The sequence below is a fragment of the Cervus elaphus genome, chromosome 11 (genome assembly GCF_910594005.1).
Source record: "Cervus elaphus chromosome 11, mCerEla1.1, whole genome shotgun sequence".
Lineage (NCBI taxonomy): Eukaryota > Metazoa > Chordata > Mammalia > Artiodactyla > Cervidae > Cervus > Cervus elaphus.
This window is the reverse complement of record NC_057825.1, coordinates 13,798,814-13,817,802: the sequence shown is the minus strand read 5'-3', so window position 1 is coordinate 13,817,802 and position 18,989 is coordinate 13,798,814. Positions and strand designations below refer to the sequence as shown.

Here is an 18,989-nt window from a genome sequence, read left to right as displayed (position 1 = left end):
TTTCATTCATTGTGAATCTTCATTGATTGGAGATTAGTGAATATGAAGTAGCCACCTAGCTGGCCACAGAGCTCCCTCCCATGGACCTGATCAGTCTCTAATGAGCACCTGCTTATGTTCAGTGATTGAAGCTAAAGGGATGCGTCCCTGCCTTAAAGTTTGGGTGAAGACACAAACCCAGTCAGATAAGGGCAATGTCTTGTGGGTGCACATTTCCTTAGTGCGCTTAATACCGTCACCTCCACTCTCTCAAGGCAAGATCTAAACACACTTGGCTTTAAATCTCAGGCTGTCGCTTTTAAGTGGTGTGGTCTTGGGCCTGTCACTCACCCTCCCCAGGCCTCAGTGTCTGTCCTCTTAAAACAGAAACACCTACAGCATATGGTCATTGTGAGGACAAAACAGGAATAAAGGTAAATACCACTGTGCCATAAGCACTCTACAAACAGTCCCTTGTAACAGAGGCAGAGCCGCTACTATTATTCCCTTCTCTTCCCTTATTTATTTGTTGTTGTTTGCTTTTTTGCTTGTTTTTGGTTTGGGGCTTGGGGGTTTTTTTGTTTATTTTGATGAGGAAACTGGGTTCAGGGGAGTCCAGTATGTGGACCTGGTACCTAAACCTCCATCCTGAGCCCAGACAGCAAGGCCTCTTTCCAAAAAGCCAACGACGCCTCATTTAAGAGCCCATGAACATTTAAGGCTCACTGGCGCAGCTCGTGAGGAAATTTCCAAACACACTTGCTCGCCAGTCACTACCTGGAATAACTCTGGAAGGGCCCACGCAGAATTCCACTCTGCTGTTTCCCCAAAAGTGCTGACTGACGGGCCATATGCTCGTCTTGGTTCCCATCTGCTCGGCGCCCAGGGCGACAGGGAGGAGCAGCCTGCCCACTGGCGGAGGGGCCCGGCTCCTGTCTAATGGTCCCCGAAACGGCCCTCTCACGTCGGCCCAGGAAACCCGCCTTCCCCATAAGCCCCGGGAACGGCTCCTGCTCAACATGCTGCAGGCAAAAGAGGCTTTCTACTGGTTATTGCTGACTTAATGCTTAAACGTTTATGGATGGGAGAGAGCTGTCTGGTTTTATTTCTTGCACACAACATAACGCACGTATCATTAGTCAGTTCCTGTCCATCCTTACTGAAAAACACACACGTGTTTTTCTAATTTGCTGATGGCCATCTGAAATGTGAAGCCTAGCCAGGTACGGTGGGTGAGACGGATCCTGAAACCATGACACCCCGAACCCTGGGGGCAAATCGCGCCGGAGCGTCCAGTGACAGTAGGACTGATGGGTTCTTAGCTTTTTGAAAATATGACGAAAAGTTTTTGACCTTTTCTCCGGGAAAAATAGACACGGACATGAAATTTTGTGTCATTATGGGGACCATGGACCCTCCGGAGGCCTTCGTGTTTCTGAATCAGGTTGAAGACAAGCTTGGATTTGCTCAGCCTGTCACCCCAGGTCACCCACCTCTGGCCTCTGGATCTGCATCTACCTCCCCAGCAGCCCCTCCTCTCTACTCATCCACTTCATGCCTCTGCCTGGCCAGCTGATTTAACTCGCACATTTCCCCCAACAGACCCCGTGCCTTTGTTTCCTCCACCAGGGGGATCCTTCCATCCGTGTGTGTGTGTTCCAAATATTACTCATCCTTTAAACCTCAGTTTCCTCGCCAACTCTTCCATGTCGATTTTTTTTTTAAACTCTTCTCATCAGGAAATTATCTTTCCCTACATTTTCTTCCCTCATTACTTTATCTTTACATTTCAGGCACCTTGTAACTTTCCACCTCATAGATATCTGTGGGTCTTGCCTCCCTTACAGACCTGTGAGCTAATTCACTTCCATAGTTTTCTCCCTGGGGCTTTCCCCGGTGGCTCAGACGGTAAAGAAATCTACCTGCAGTGCGGGAGACCCAGGTTCGATCTCTGGGTCATGAAGATCCCCTGGAGGAGGGAATGGCATCCCACTCCAGTATTCCTGCCTGGGAAATCCCCTGGATGGGGGAGCCTGGTGGGCTACAGTCCGTGGGGTCTCAAAGAGTCGGACACTCTCACTTCACTGTCAGTCTTTTCCCTGGCACACAGTCAGTGCTCAATAAACGCTCTAAATAACCAGTATCTGTGTATGTGATCCTGATACAGGGTGTAAAATCAAACCCCAACGAGTGTGCAAATATTCATCTCTCTGTGACTCTGATTTATGTGAAATCTTCAGAGGTTATTGGGGTCAGGATGTGCTTTTCTGTAGGGTTTTGCTACAAAGAAATCATTAGGGGTCAACAAAGCCCTAGAATTTCAACGAAATGTCAGTTGTGTGCATGTAGATGGGCCATTTGACAGGGTGGTTGGACGATTCTCCTGAAAGAATGCTTCCAGAAGACTACTCTGAAAAGTAAGAAAGATACTGTTCTACATTGACAAAGGCATGTTTAGTCCAAATAGCTTAGAAACCCTTCTTGTCTATCACTGAGGGGATTTCAGTCGGGACGTACTGCCAATTTAAGGGGTAGAGATCTGGGCTTGAAGGAATTTCTGGTTAATGTATTTTTGATACTCTTCCCCAGGACAGGACGGAGTTACAGTCCTTGATCAGACTACAAGCCCTCAGCTGTGAAACCGAACCACTGGGAGATTCCTTGATCTCTGTTCTCTTAGAATGCGTGTGTGCTAAGTCGCTTCAGTCGTGTCCGACTCTGTGTGACAGTGTGGACGGCAGCCCGCCAGGCTCCTCTGTCCATGGGGTTCTCCAGGCAAGAATCCTGCGGCAGGTTGCTGCGCCCTCCTCCAGGGGACCTTCCGCACTGAGGTATCAAACTAGCATCTCTTTATGTCTCCTGCATTGGCAGGCGGCTTCTTTACCACTAGCGCCACCTGGGAAGCCCTAAGAAGAGAATGTTATGTTAGAATGTTTCACCTTTATTCTAGATTCTACATAGAAATAACCTAATTTGAGGATTCACCTAGTGTGTGGGTTCTAAACATGTCAGAAGATCCAAGGGATACTTGGATACTTGAGAGTCAAGGTAAGAAGTGAAGACAGATCTCCCAGTGAAGCCTTCAGAAGATGAACCTCTCTGAATTAGGGATGAAGCTGTACTGGCAGGCTGACTCCACCCTTCATATAAACCTGGTTGTCATGGTGATAGGAGGTAAGTGAAGCTGGAGGTAAGAGGAGGTAAGGTAAGAGGACCATGAAACGCTGCTGTGGGAAAAGGGGCTTCTGTGACTTACACAGTCATGTTCCAACTGTACACTTTTGAATAAGAGGCAAGTGGCTCCCAGCTACCTCCGGCTCCCGGGGGGAGCCACTGCATGGCATCAAGGAATCCCTTCAGATTACTCCAAGCCTGTCCCCAGCTTTATTTATATTACTCTGGGGGTCCTAAAGGGTAGTGATTCCTAAGAAAGGAAAATCGTTACTAGAAACATCTACATCCAGGAAAAGGAGCAAAATACTAGTAAAATGACTCCACCAGGGGTAAACCCAACTTCCAAAAATTAATCAGTTGGTGGAATAATCACTTTGTTTATAAAATAATCTAGAGAAGCAATTTATCCTCTTCTGCTTCTGATAGAAGTGTTTCAAAAGAAAACCTTAGGCTCCCCAAATACCGTGAGAAAAGAGGACAGCTTCTGTTGGTTTTCCTGATTTCCTCCCCTGGCAAGTGATGGATCTTCTTCATCTTAGTTTTGTTTTGTACAATTCAGACAGGCGGAATCATTACATACACAACTCAAACTGGCTTGCTTCAAGAGCTGTGACTTATGTGTCACTATCAGCATAACTTTCAAACAGACTCTGATTGACCACATGGTGACCCTGAGAACTAGCATTTGTCTAGTACCCTCAGATGCCATGAAGGCCATGTGTCATTTCACATGATGCCAGTGACAGTCCAGCCAAGGGGAGCCCTTGAGCCCTTGATCGTTTCAAAGACGAGATCAGAGAATAAAGCGACTTGGCCAAGCTCATCGTGCACTGATCAGAGATTAAGGACTTCATCCCAGACCTGGCTGACGCCAAGTCCAGTGCCTCGTCGGGACACGAGCTGCTCCTCTGTCACGGATGCTCAGGAGGGATGTTCCTGAGCCCGGGAGCTGACGGGCATGCTGGTTTCTAAGGTCCCTGCCAGTCCTGTGCCTCTATCAATAAAATGATGGGGCTGCATTAAACCAGGGGCTTTAGAAACTTCTTGAAGCAGAAAAGATCCTTCCCTCTCAAAGGAAATCTAGAGAATCCCAAAGTATAAAATAGGTCATCCGAGCTCCCCCCTGGTTAAAAAAGAAATGACTCCTGCAGAAATGTCCATCAAGTGACGAATGGATAATAAAATGTGGTATATCCATGGACTGGAACCTATTATGCCCCTATTATTGGGGCATAAGAAGGAATAAAGTACTGATACATATTATAACATGGGTGAACCAAAAACACGCTAAGTGAAAGAAGCCAGCCACAAAAAACTCCATTTATATGAAGTAACCAGAAAAGGTAAATCCAGAGATAGAAAACAGGTTGGCAGAGGTGGGAATGGGGAGTGAGTGCCTAATTGATCATGGGTTACCTTTTGGGGTGACAAAATATTTTGGAGCTGGAAAGGGGTGCTGGTTGTACAACATTATGAATGTGCTAAATGCCACCGAATTGTATACTTTTGTATGGCTAGTTTTATATTGTGTGGATTTTACCTCCATATGTGTATGCAGAGATATATTAGGGTTCTAGAATCCTGTCCCATCAATCGCCCTTCCCCTGCCCCTGCAGTGCCTCCAAAGAATCCTATTAAGTAAATCAATAGTCATCAGATATTACAAAAAGTCATCATAGTTCAAGACAGCTCTCATATGACAGCTATTTTGTTCCTTCAGGGGCCAAAGGTATATTTTCTCCTAACCCAACAAATAAATTTGTCTGGGTGAGTGACATCATGCTACATGGAAACAAAATTTTCCATTGCAGTCAGCTCCAATGTCAAGTCTAGTTACAGAGGTCCAGCAGCTTTGGTTTTAGGCTATGTCATTGGTTTTGAACTCAAAAGTCTGCTTTAAGTATACCAGAAAAGAGAGTTGTAAGCACTTTTTGTTTGTTCAAATTATAGTAGATAAGTTTATTGGTGAGTAGTAAACTAAGGATTATTAAGTGCCTACTATATAGTAAGGTGGCTCAGCGGTAAGGAATACGCCTGCAATGCAGGAGATGATGCAGGAGACTTGGGTTCAATCCCTGGGTGGGAAAGATTCCCTGGAGAAGGGAAAGGCAACCCACTCCAGTAGTCTTGCCTGGAAAATTCCATGGACAGAGGAGCCTGGTGGGCTACAGTCAATGGGGTCACAAAGACTCCGAAACGACTGAGCATACACACACTCTTGCACGTTGCTTCACTTAAACATCATTATCTCCATTTTATAGAAAAGGATACCAAGGTTCAGAATAGCTCTCCACATCTCCAACGTCAAGATTTGAACCTTAGTCTCTTCGGCTCAGGAGAAAGTTCTATCCACTCTACCCACTCAGTAGGGTCACAGGTCCCTCTCTCCGTGGAAGGCATGAGGACTGCTTTCTGCCCCATCAATATACTGACCCCAGCCTACATGCCTCCCCTACTCCTGGGGTGTGTGAAGATGCAGGACACACAGACACAGGGGTCTGATACCCTTCCAAGGCCCCCTCTGCATCTTTCTAGAGCAGTTTAAGCCTTTTTGCTTCAATCTGTGCAGGAAAACTGAAAACTACCTTCAACAGTCTTCCTGGCAAAGTGTATTCAATGAACTGATGAGGGACACATCAAACTCTCTTTTGCTAAGGAGTTGAAGAGCAAGGCAAGGAAACCATTTGTTTTTTAAATATTTAGGTTGGATCCTACTCAAACACAAGAAACTCCGGCTCCTAAAGTTAACTGCTGGCCTAGAAGTCTTTGCGACATCACTTCCTGCAGTTGGCATGACCCGGTCCCAGATTTGAACCCACAATTCAGCACTACAATGCTGTGCCTTATCTATGGGCACAAATACGGTGCTTTTCCAAGTTATTCTGAAACATTTGGGGTTGAGAATAATTTCATCCTTTTGGTTTGTATGAAAGCGTTAGTCCCTCAGTCGTGTCCAACTCTGTGATCCCATGGACTGTAGCCCACCAGGCTCCCAATACTGGAGTGGGTTGCCATTTCCTTCTCCAAGGGATCTTCCCTACCCAGGGATCGAACCCCAGTCTCCCTCATTGCAGGCAAATTCTTTATAGTCTGAGTCACCAGAAAAGCCCTTGGTCTGTATGGCAAAGTTATCAAAATGCTGATAATAATTCCTTACATATAACACACTTTACAGATTACAAAATGCTTTCATGGACAATCGTTGCTCATTTTTGTTTTTTTTTTAAAAAGGTATAATTAAGGAAAAATATCAGTAAATGCCATTTAGCTATTAACATACACCCTTATATTGTAGGTAGGGAAAGGGTGAGATGAAAGCATTTTTCTGTTAAGATTGAAGTCAGGTTCTTGAAGCTCTAACTGTTCTTGGTTATCAGTTAAAAAAAAAAAAAAAAGAAAAGTCAATGCTTTTTAAATTAAAAATGAGGTGCTGCTACTTATGACTTGATAAGTCGTAAAATGCCTTTCCCATCCCTCCCAATGGTCCTGGGCCCATTTAAATTGCTTTTAACTTTTAAATCTGCAGTTCATATGGATCACATCAAATGCCAGGTGCGGGTGGGAAAAAAAACCCAAACAACTAGAACCAGAAAATGAAAGCTGATCACGTTTTGAGGCCATCTAATGTGAACTACAGCAGTCCGCTTTCCTCTCTTCCTGGTTTTGGTGGCAGAGGTTAAGAAGGCTTAGGCCACACAATAGCCTTTGAACTTGTTCCCACCAAAGGAATCAGAGGGTTAACGTGTCAAGGTCCTCTTTAAAAATCTATCCCCCTGAGCCATCCTGGCATGATAGCTGACAAAATCTCCATGCAGTGCAACCCAGTCACTCAAGACCTAATCTCTTCCAGTGAGATCAATAACCGTTAGAAAGTAGATTTTTGAGAAATGAATTACATTGCAATGAATCTGACCAAACTGCAATTAATCCACTGCTTTTCCTCAAGGATGGCTAAAAAAGGCAGCTGCATGTGTGTACGAGTAGACCCATCATCCAGCTGCTGTGAGCTGCTGCTGTGAGCTGGTCCCGTGAGGGGTTCCGCAGACCTGACCCGCCACCACTTTGAAGCCCTCGTCGGTGGAGGCCACACCTGGCGGGATCGGCCCACGTGAACCACAGGTGAGCGTTCTCAGCGAGCCTTAATGGCCTTGGATCCGTGCCTTGCACAGCAAAGAATGCTCTGGAAGAGAACTCAACCAAGCAGACACCATCCAGCCTGACTCAGAACATGACAAAGACTCCTTCAGAGTGACATTTCCGGCAGGGCGGCGGTGCCCAGCCTTGGCTGCGAGATAGACTCACCTGGGGAACCTACAGTGTTTCCGTGGTCAGGCCTCCAGCCCAGGCTGATTAAAAGCAGCATCTCAGTATTAAAAAAAAAAAAAAGCAGCATCTCTAGAAGTGGGGGCACTTGCACTGGTATTTACGAGAGCTCTCCAGATGGTTCTGATGTGCGGCCAAGGGGAGAAGCACTACTGGAGTGTGATTCTGACAGTATTTGGGCTTGAGCCCAGTTGGTGAGGGGCAGCAGTAAGAGGAGCCTGCGAAGTACCACTTGCTCAGGGGAGTCAGGGTTCCTCACGTTCCTAAACCACAGCTGACAAACGCTTTACTTGTCTGGGGGTGTTTGGGTCCAACTGATATGTCAGGGGTACCAGGAGTGCTGTTAGAAATGCTTGTCTTTGGTTTTTCTGCCTAAAACAGGCACAGTCATATTTACTCAACCCTCACTTTGCGAAAGCCAGGAATTTGGTGAAAACAAAACCAACAAAATACCCAAGTGACATCATGTCTTTCACTTCAGGGGTGATTCCATGGAGGGAAGGGCTGGGCACATACTGCCATCAATATTCCAGTTAGATGTTACTGGGTGGGTGGGACGAACAGGTATTACAAGGTTGTAAATATTATAGAACTGCCACAGGTTCGACAATTGGTTCTGCAGATTTTGAAACAAAAAGTTTATGTTGCAAGAGTGTTAACATCATGAAGAAAATGAAAAGAAAGTGATCCTTGCTACACACGTCCAAGTTCCCTGTGGCCCCCTTCTCCAGCATTTTGTACTCTTTGCCTATGCTCGAGGGTTTTACAGAGAAGCACCATGTGGGCAATGGTGAGGGAGGGGAGAGTCTGTCACTGGGGGAGAGTGGGTTTTCAGAAAAGACTTTCCAGACTCAGATAATGATTGGCTAGAAATTCATCTGCTGGTCTAACTGCAAGTGTGTCTCCATATCTTGACCCTGAGTCACCATATCTGGAGGGTGATACTCGTAGATGAAAATATGATTTATTAGATTGTTAAAGGTAGAAATCTCACTCACGATGGTAACATGTTTTGAGAACTTGACTTACCTGCTTAGGACATGGGAAACAGAATTGATAGAAATAAATGATATAAAAAATACTTACTGGCTCTCTCTTTTCTTTTTAAGTGGGTCCATGAGACGCAGAGTGTCTCTGATCACGGCCACTTTCACTTCTTCATCAACAAGACTGGGGACGTTCTCAAACACCCCTGGAGAGAGCTTGAAGGGTAAGGATTCCATGTTATGGTAGAGACAGGGATTCAGCACCAACTGACCACAAGCACCAGCCCCAGTGGTTGTACTGCCAGAATTGTTTGAAGGCCCCCTTCAGTCTACCTTTAAAATGTCAGTTTCCTTTTCCAAATCAACAAAATACACGAAGGGGGAAAAATAGCACTGGGTTTTTCTCATTGTCAAAATTATATATGCTCATTGTAGAATATTTGAAAATATGGAAGAGGTGAAGAAAAGAACCCTCATAATCCACCCTCACCCAAAACCCAGGATTAATAATAGGTGTATTTCCTTCCAGTCTTTTTTAATGCATTCTTAAATGGGGGGGGGGGGAGGTAAGCACTGCTCAATGTACTATTTATCTTAGGGACTCAAGCATGTCGACATGGCTAAATCATATTCATAGAATTTCAATTAGTTCATCTCCTGAGGCTGACTAATTAGTTCATGTCAAAACTGATGGAAAGGCTCAGCTGCTTCTCCATTTGCAGATCTTCAGAGCTGGAGAAGGGCATGCGGGGAAGTCACCATAGGTTGGATAGGTCTTATATTAATAGACGATGTTCTGAGCTCAACAAAACTGAAGTTATTTAGGCAGGAACAGAACTTGGCCGGGCAAATCGGGCAATGTCGAATCTTGTTTAGCCAAGGGAGCAGCGAGAAGAGTGGGAAGGTTCAGTTTGCCTGGTAATATATTCAATGAGATACTCAAAATACTTACTTCTTGCTCGTGTTCGATTCTCATGCTGGGATTTGCATTTACTTCAAGTAGTATAGGCTTCAGATTTTTCATGAGAAGAATGTCAAAGCCTAAAATCTGGGGCAGGATAAACGTAATTCAGAATTAGTTACAGTGTCTTTTCAGGAATCAGGTACTGTATTAGGGGTATTAAGGTGAAAATAAATTCCAACTCCACCCCCAACCTGGGCCTTGACCCTGGCTTCTCTCATCCATAGCCCCTCTTCCTCTGGATGGACTTGTCAGGCCAAATGGACAGCAGAAAATTTTATAGGGGCCTTGGTAATGGGATGAGGTCCCATGGTTCATTTCAGCACCATCGGTGTCATGTGAAGGGCTGTAAGATGATGACCTCGCTCTTCTTTAACAGGTTTTTTATTATGTGAAGAATCAGTAATAGTCCATCCATTTCTCCCTCTCCTTCTGTTCTCCTCTTTTAAGTTGCTTCTTAGATGGATCTCTAAAAAACCCGAGACTATGTTTCTTAACCTTGGGTATATATCAGCATCACTTAGGGACCCCTTTTAAAACCACCGCTTATCCCTAGCCCACACCTATGAGTCAGAGCCTTTCAGGGTGGAACGCAGCCAGTGTATTTTCAATAACAAATCCCCTGGATAATTCTGATAGACCCTCCTACCCAAGAAGAAGGGAATATTTATTAGGTGCCCACTAGGCACCAATTATCATACAATGCACGAATAATTCACAATCTTGATTCGTTCTCACAACAGCGTATTTGAAGTAGGGATCATGCCCTGTGTTTCACAGAAGCAGAAAGTGAGTCTTGGAAAGGCCAGTGGGTTTCCTTGAGACTGCTCCTCTCGTAAATGACAGAGCTGGATTTCAGAACTGCAGAACTGGCTATGTAGTTTGTGGGACCCGGTGCAAGATGGAAATGCAGGGTCTCTTGCTCAAAAAGTATTAACAAATTTCATGATGCTGAAACAGAGCATTAAACCAAGCATGGAGCCCTTTGGAGTGTGGGACCCTCTGTGACGGCACAGCCCACACGCCCCTGGAGCCAGCATGCACCCATGGCCAGCTTTAGCGCCCTTGCGAATTGGCCAACCACCCGCTCTTGAACTTGGCATTCTGCCTCAGGTGTGGCTTTGTCTTCTGGCCTCTTTCAATTCCTCAGGAGTCCCCTGCTTGGGGTAAGTCACCCTGTGCATTTCATTCCCTCTGCCTGAAACAGCCCTTTATCTAGATAACATCTCCTCACCCTTGAGATTGCAGTTTCTAATTGGATTCAGACGTGGACTCTGAGGATGCCAGATTCTCGGGAGGACTGTCATTATCTCTCTAGGAGGTGATAAGGTAGAAGAAAACTCCTAATATGAGTGATACCATCCCAAAGCTTCAAAAAGTAACATGGAGAATAAAGGAGGGGAGAGAACAAAGATACAGCTGCATCGCCTCCTCTGCAGACTCAAGAAGAAAATATGAGGGGAAATCCATCTACTTGTCTATCTAGAATATGCATTAGTTAAATGATAATTATTAAAGTGTAGTTTCATCCTTATTAATGAACTCAGAGCCCAAATGACCATTTGGGGGTGGGGGGCAGGGTGCATAATTCAAGATGAGGTTATTCTTCAAGAAAGGACAATAAGGATGAAAAGTTGGGAAAAGTCATCCTCACTCTATTTTTCTTTCCCTGGTCATAAGAAGAAAGGAATGGAAATTCAGGAGAAAATGTTACATGTATTATAGATCTGCTTAATAATATATGACAAGTGGATATGAGTGATGAGGCCTGTAAGAGACTCTGGTGACATCATCAGTCTAACTTCAGACCTGGTCTGAGACCTGATGTTGATGAGCCTACGAGAACAATGGGAGGCAGTGTTAGCATTTATCATCCTGTGTCACGGACGCTTACTTTTTGCTACATCTTAGAAGCTTGGACTTGTCCTTTCTCAGCCTGGTGGATTCGTCTCAGCTCAGTGCACAAGGATTTCACGAATCCACAGCTATAGGAAAGCTGGAGAAGAGGAGTGGCAGAACTTTACCAGCCACAGGGACCTGCACCCAGCAGTTGCATAAAACTTTCCAGAGCCTAAACTTTGGCACATGTAGTTGACTGTGTTGAGTCTTGTGTGGGAGTGATTTGGAGCCAGACTTGGGCTTCAATCCAGTTCAGTCTCTCATATTTGCTACACAATTCTAAGCCTCTGTGAGCCTCACATAACTCATCTGAAAAAGTTGGGCATAACCACAGCTACCTTGTAGAGTAGTTGACAATGGAAGCAAAAAAAATCCCTAGAGTTATGCTCATCTTAAAGAAAGTACTCAATATATGCTGGCTCCCTTTATGGTTTCCTACTGATCCCATCAATAAGAATTGGCACTATTAGCTTTGGAGTCCAGAGGAACTCATTTCAAATCTTAGTTCTGCCTTCAGTTTGTGAAGTGAAGTGACTTAGCAAGTCACTACCGGCAAGTGACTTAGCAGCTCCAAGCCCCAGTTTCCTCATCTGTAAAATGGGCGTAATAGTGCCTACCTTAGTCCACTCATTCATTAAACACTGAATGCCTCCGGTGCCCTAGAGGCTCTTCCAGCGTCCAGAAATACAGGAGTGGACTAGACAAAGTCCTTACCCTCATGGAGCTTACACTCTAGTTAGGGAGACAGGGGCAAGTAAAGATAATGGGATGTAAAATGTTTTGCATGGTACTTAGTATTTAGTATTAAGTATTTAGTATTTCACATAGTATTTAGTGAAAGTCATCTTTATAGTTCTTCAAGAGTTCAAGGAAAGATGAATTTCCCCCCAAAGTTTAATGAAAAATGGAGCAGCAGTGGGCCTCAAGAAACAGAATCACAAAACTTGGAGGAGCTTAGAGTTTGTCTTTTCATAAGATCCCAGAATGTCAGAGCTGGCCGAAAATCAGGAATTTATTTGGTTCAGCGTTTTTCAACATGAGATTATTTTGAGGGGGAAGCACTGGGGAGACCAGATCAGATCAACTTTTATCTTTTTTACATCCTGGGGTTCCTATGGTAAAAATATATGTTTATATCTACACATCTATCTATCTATCTATCTATACCAGATTAGTAGTATATATACATATATATACTACTGATCCTGGCTTCCCTTGTGGCTTAGTGGTAAAGAATCTGCCTGAAATACAGGAGACCTGAGTTCAATCCCTGGGTTGGGAAGATCTCCTGGAGAAGGAAATGGCAACCCACTCCAATATTCTTGCCTGGCGAATTCTATGGACAGAGGAGCCTGGTGGGCTACAGTCCATGGGGTTGCAATGAGTCAGACTGAACAACAACACTACTAATCTAATCTAACATCCACTTTGCACATTAGAAACCTGCAGCTTAGAAACAGGAAAACTTCTCTCCAGCTTGGTGGCAGAGCAGGAAATGTCAAATGGAGAGAGAGAGAACTTTTCAGTTATGTGATACTCTCTACCCTCCAAGTCATTCAGTCAGCAATGATGTGTTGCTTCTTACAGGGTGCCCTGGGGACTCAAAGATATCTTGTCCTTCATCCCTCACCTCCGGAAGCTTCCAAAGCAAGTTGGAGAGAAAAGGGCCCTGAGCTATTCATTGTAAACTCAGGTAAAGCCTCCAACCTACATTCCAATGAGAAGGAATTATCTCTTGAGCCCCGGAACTACACATCCAGCTGCATCCAGAGTATTCCCAACTTGGCAACATACCCAAACTCACTATCTGTGATCAGCAGACTCTAAGACAGTCCCAATGATACCACGTGCTGTATTCATGCCCTTTTGTAAGCCCCTTCGCCTGAGAGTGCGCTGCACCTAGTAATGTTTTTCTAACAAACAAAATAGGGCAGAAATGATGGGATATCCTTTCAAATATTAGGTTATTTAAAAAGACTGCGGCTTGCATCTTAACATGCATTATCTTACTCTCTTGTTCCCTAAACACTAAGGGAAGCCAGCTTCCATGTTGTGAGCTGCTGGATGGAGAGGCCGAGATGGCCTCTGGAACTGATGTCCCAGCCAATAGCAAGGGGGATGTGAGGCCTGCCAACAGCCATGTGAGTGAGCTGGGGAGGGAATCTTGCCCCCGTAGCCTCAAGATGACTAAAGTCCTCGACAATATGTTAACTGTAGCCTGTGAGGGACTTTGAGCCAGCAGTAGTCAGCCAGAAATCTCTCCTTCCTTCACATCTAGCTGCTCACAGTCTCTGTACATTCTACCTCCAAAACAGTCTTTCTAGACCTGGCCCAATCTCCCTGTTCCTAGTCTAGACCAAACCCTCACCATCTTTCACCTGGACTACTTTAATACCTGCCCCCATTCATTTCCCTGCTCTCAAACTTACCTCTCTAATCACCTGGCATGAAAGGTTACCAGAGTAATTTTTCTAAAATGCAAATAAAATGTTAGGACCGCTTTACCTAAAATCCCGGCTTACAGGAGGAAGCCCAAGTTCCAGAGCATGTCCTGCAAATTCCTCTATGACCAGCATCTGTGTCAAACTCTAGCTTTCTTTGCTCTGACTCAACGCTGCATGCCTTGGGCTCTAATTGTGCTGAACTGTTAGTAATTCTGGGCTTTTCAAGTGGTAAAGAATCTGTCTGCCAACACAGGAGACCCCCGTTCAATCCCTGGGTCGGGAAGATGCCCTGGAGAAGGAAATGGCAACCCACTCCAGTAGTCTTGCCTGGGAAATCCCTTGACAAAGGAGCCTGGCAGGTACAGTCCACAGCATCGCAAAAGAGCTGGACACGACTTAGCAACTAAACAACATTAGTAGTTCTAGAATGCTTTCCTGCTCTCTGCCCTTATAGTCTTCTACTTGGAGGACAACTTTATTTATCAAATACTTATTGAGCAGCTACCAAACACTAATTAGTATTGCAGGCACTGGGGATAAAGCAGTGGAGAAGACAAGGTTTGTGTTAACTCCTGCCCTCTTGGAGCTTACATTCTAGGAGAGAGACCACAAGCACATAAATATCTATGACAAGGTAAGAACATAGAGTGTATACAGTGGATGGAGAGAAAGGCTTGGTGGTCAGGAAAGGCCTTTCTAAGAAAGTGAGATTTGTCATTCTGTTGTCTTCTGGTTTGCACTGTTTCTGATGAGAGGTTTTCAATTATTCTTCATTCCTCTGAACATAATGTGTCTTTTCACTCTAGCTGCTTTTAAGATTTTCTTATTGTCACTGATTTGATTTAGATAAATCTTGGTGTGTGTGTGTACACATTAGTGTATGTGTGGCCATTTCTTCAAATATTTTTCTGTATCTTCCTTGTCTCCTCTGCTCAGGAAACTCCAATTACACAGATGTTAGACCATCTGATATTGTACCATAGGTAACTGAGGGTCTGTTCATTTATTGTTCCTGTCACTTTCCTCTCTGTGTTTCATTTTGAATAAATTCTATTGCTATGTCTTCAAGTTTGCTGAGCATTTCTTCTACAGTATCTAATTTGCTGTTAATCCTATCCAGTGAAATTTTCAATACAGATATTGCATTTTCTTCCATTTGGTCCCTAGAAATTCCATTTGGTTCTTTTTCATAGCTTCATTTCTCTCTACAATAACTATTTTCCTTTAAACTTTTGTACATAGTTGTAATAGCTGTTTTAACATCCTTTTTCTATTAGTTTCATTATTTCTAATATTTATGGGACTGTTCCTATTGATTTTCCCACTAGGTATGGGTTAACTTTTCCTGCCTTGGGGAATATCTCGTGGCTTTTTATTGGATAATGGACATTTAATGCTCAGTATCTGGATTTTGTCTTCTTTTTAAAAAGTGCTAAGTTTTTAGGCCAGACCACCTTACCTGCCTCCTGAGAAATCTGTATGCAGGTCAAGAAGCAACAGCTAGAACTGGACATGGAACAATAGACTGGTTCCAAATTGGGCAAGGAGTATGTCAAGGCTGCATATTGTCACCCTGCTTATTTAACTTCTATGCAGAGTGCATCATGTGAAATGCCAGGCTGGATGAAGCACAAGCTGGAATCAAGATTGCCGGGAAAAATATCAATAACCTCAGATACGCAGATGATACCACCCTTATGACAGAAAGTGAAGAGGAACTAAAGAGCCTCTTGATAAAAGTGAAAGAGGAGAGTGAAAAAGTTGGCTTACAGCTCAACATTCAGAAAACTAAGATCCTGGCATCCGGTCCCATCACTTCATGACAAATAGGTGGGGAAACAATGGAAACAGTGACAGACTTTATTTTCTTGGGCTCCAAAATCACTGCAGGTGGTGACTGCGGTCATGAAATTAAAAGATGCTTGCTCCTTGGAAGAAAACCTATGACCAACCTAGACAGTATATTAAAAAGCAGAGATATTACTTTGCCGGCAAAGGTCCATCTAGTCAAAGTGATGGTTTTTCCAGTAGTCATGTATGGATGTGAGAACTGGACTATAAAGAAAGCTGAGAGAAAAAGAACTGATGCTTTTGAACGGCAGTGTTGGAGAAGACTCTTGAGAGTTCCTTGGACTGCCAGGAGATCAAACCAGTCAATCCTAAAGGAAATCAGTCCTGAATATTCATTGGAAGGACTGATGCTGAAACTCTAATACTTTGGCCACCTGATGCAAAGAACTGACTCATTTGAAAAGACACTGATGCTGGGAAAGATTGAAGGCAGGAGGAGAAGAGGATGACGGAGGATGGGATGGTTGGATGGCATCACTGACTTGATGGACCTGAGTTTGAGCAAGCTCTGGGAGTTGATGATGGACAGGAAAACCTGGTGTGCTGCAGTCCAGGGGGTCACAAAGAGTCTGACATGACTGAGCGACTGAACCGAACTGAAGTTTTTAGGTAGTCAGTTGTTTGCAGATTATGTTGATACCTTTCAGACCTATTATTTAAGCTTTACTAGGTTGAGTTTAGAGTAACTTTCATCCCAGGGAAGATTCAGTCCATTAGGACAGAACTTCTCTGCAGTCTCCCTTGAATGTGTCCAGTAACCACCAAGCACCCTCCACACTGACTCTTCGGAGCTTGGACATCTCCCTGCTCTGTGTGAGCTCTGGTTCATCTTCTCAGTTCCCTGGTCATTCTTTGCCCAACTCTGTGGATTAACCCTCCGTACATGAATAGCCCAGCACTCAGCAAAGGTGTACAACGATTCCCATGCAGGTTCCTGTAGGGTCCCTCCTTTAAAGAATTCTACCCACAGAATTCCAGCCACCTTGGCATTACTAAATGCTTATCTCCCTCTCCTCAACTCACTGAGATCACAGGACTCTGTTTAGGTGCCCCCTCACCCCCGCCCATGTCTTGGAGAGTGCCTCCAGACAGAAAGCTGAGGCAACCGTAGGCGCATCTCAGCTTTTGTTCCCCTCTTTCCTTGGGGATTACGATGCCGAGCTGTCTGTTGTACAAAATCTGAAAACACTTCTTTCATCTATTTTGTCTGGTATTCTAGTTGTTTTCAAAAGAAGGTTAAGTCCAGTCTTTGTTACTCTATCACGACCAGAAGCCAAAGACTCAGGAGGTGATGTATGAACAGGGACTGAGTGAAGTGAGCAAATAAGTCATTTGAAGAGCTGAAGACGAGCGTCCCAGGCAGAAGGAACAGCAACAACACAGGCCACTTCTGACGAACAGCAAGGAGTGAGAGAGAGGGAGACAGGAGATGAGGTCAGACAGCATGGCAAGGGATAGATCATGTAGCATCTTGCAAGCCATGGTAAGGAGCCAGGATTTTAAGTGCAATAAGAAAGCCATCAGAGACTTTACACAGGGAAGTAATTTGATCTGACATGTTTTAGAAGAATCACTTTAGCTACAGTGAGAAAAATAGGCTACAAGCAGCAAGGGTGGGGAAACGAACATCAATTAGGAGGCAATTGCAGTGATACAAGTACAAGATGATGGCTGTCTGGACTGGGATGGAAGCAGCGGTGTTGGTTAGAAGTGGTCACACTGGGATTTCCCTGGTGGTCCGGTGGTTAAGACGCCGCACTTTCAACGCAGGAGGTGCAGACAAGCTGCCTGGTCTGTGCTCTCCCATAATCCTGCACATTTCCCCCCATGGTGCTCACGACTCCCACATGGCAGTCTTCCCCACTACACTGCGTGCCTCTTAGGGGCAGGACTGCAACCTCGCCCACACCACACGCCCACAGCTAGCTCAGGGCTTGTGTCAGTGGGTGACCAGCATATGTGTCTTAAAGAAGGAAAAAAAAAAAAGCTTACATGTCAAAAGTGGTCGAGGAAGGCTTTATGGAGAAGGTGGGATTCGAGCACTACCCTGCCGGCACTAGATTTTACAAGAGAGGGAGAAGAGGAGAGAGCGTGGGAGAAGAGACCAAGCCAGGAGAGAAAGAAAGGGTGGAATGGGGGAAACACAGAGGATGTCCAAGAGACAGGAGTCACCTGTGTTTGGCAGACTCACATGGATCGGGGAGGAACAGGGAAGCGAGGCTGGGGCCAGGCTGGGAGGCAACGGGGGTCAGGACCTGTTTCTCAAACCGTGCTCCTTGGAACACCAGTATTCCATTAAGTTGGAAATGTGACTTGCTTCCTGGTTTCTCCCTAAGTTCAAGGCACTTCTTCGTAGACCAGTTTGAGAACAACTGTCATGACCGATAGCAAACAATATGACATTATTTATTAAGTGATTGCCACCTGCTGGGTACTCTTCAACACAGCTTTCTCTCACGCAGTCTCACACTAGCTCTGTGAGGCAGGGACCAATATTCTATTTGCAGATAAGGAAACTGAGGCAGAGAAAGGGGAACTTGCCAAGCTCTCCAGCTGGAGTTGCTGGAAGCAGGAGCTGGGCTTAGTGCAAATCCAGGGCGCCCGAGAACAAAACCCAAGTCCATGTGTGAGCACTGAGCTGCTCCTTCCCCTCCTTCCTGTGAGGTGTCTGGGGCTGGTGGTGGGGGAGATCAGAAGAGCAAAGAAGGGACAGAAGAAGCACCTTAGCACTTAGGGAAGGTGCCTCCTCCGGACACTGAAGGAAGAGGATCACAGCCAAGAAAAGAAGTGGACCCAGTGCGAGAGGAAGACAGAAACCCAGCTGTGGAACTGGGATAGAAAAGTTCACGAAAGCTGAGCTGGAAAGCTCTCCTCGGTGAGTGCATTTCTGCCACATGAATCGTCTACACCCAGACAGGCCTGACTCTCTAAGCCGGGGTCACAGAGCTGCCCTCCAGAAGACTGACGGGGGAAATGTTGCTGGGGGCTGTCTGGGCAATGACAGGGGACAGACCCGAATGACAGGGCAGCCACGTTCCTAGGCAACAGATTACAGGAAACCTGCCCACAGCCCAGCCATGCCAGCCCCTGCTCCAGGCCATCACAATTCCCCAAGTAGTTATTGCGGCTGTGATTGGAAAGGGGTCACGGTCACGTGTTTAAGATAAATGTAATTTCGCTGGCTTAGAGTGTATGTTCTGGAATGCTGCAGTCTGGGCCAGGCCTGGCTACAAGCAAAAGGGGCATCCATGACAAAGGAAAAATGCATTATATATGCACAAAACGTTATAGTTTGCAAAGCCCTTTATCACCTTGATCTCATGTGAGTTAGACGACAGCCCTGTGATGTAGGTGAGGAAATGGAGGCACAGA

General features: G+C 45.1%; 1 protein-coding gene across 2 annotated transcripts in view; it reads right to left on the bottom strand.

Moving 5' to 3' along the window:
- TTLL11 (tubulin tyrosine ligase like 11) overlaps window positions 1–18,989 on the bottom strand; it is a 256,195-nt gene that overhangs the window by 137,624 nt on the left and 99,582 nt on the right. For both annotated transcript variants that reach the window (XM_043916940.1, XM_043916941.1), the window contains 2 exons: window positions 9,415–9,510; window positions 8,563–8,678 (listed from right to left, as the gene is read on the bottom strand). In XM_043916940.1, the coding sequence (XP_043772875.1) occupies window positions 8,563–8,678; window positions 9,415–9,510 (212 nt within the window). The remainder of the gene's footprint in view (window positions 1–8,562; window positions 8,679–9,414; window positions 9,511–18,989) is intronic.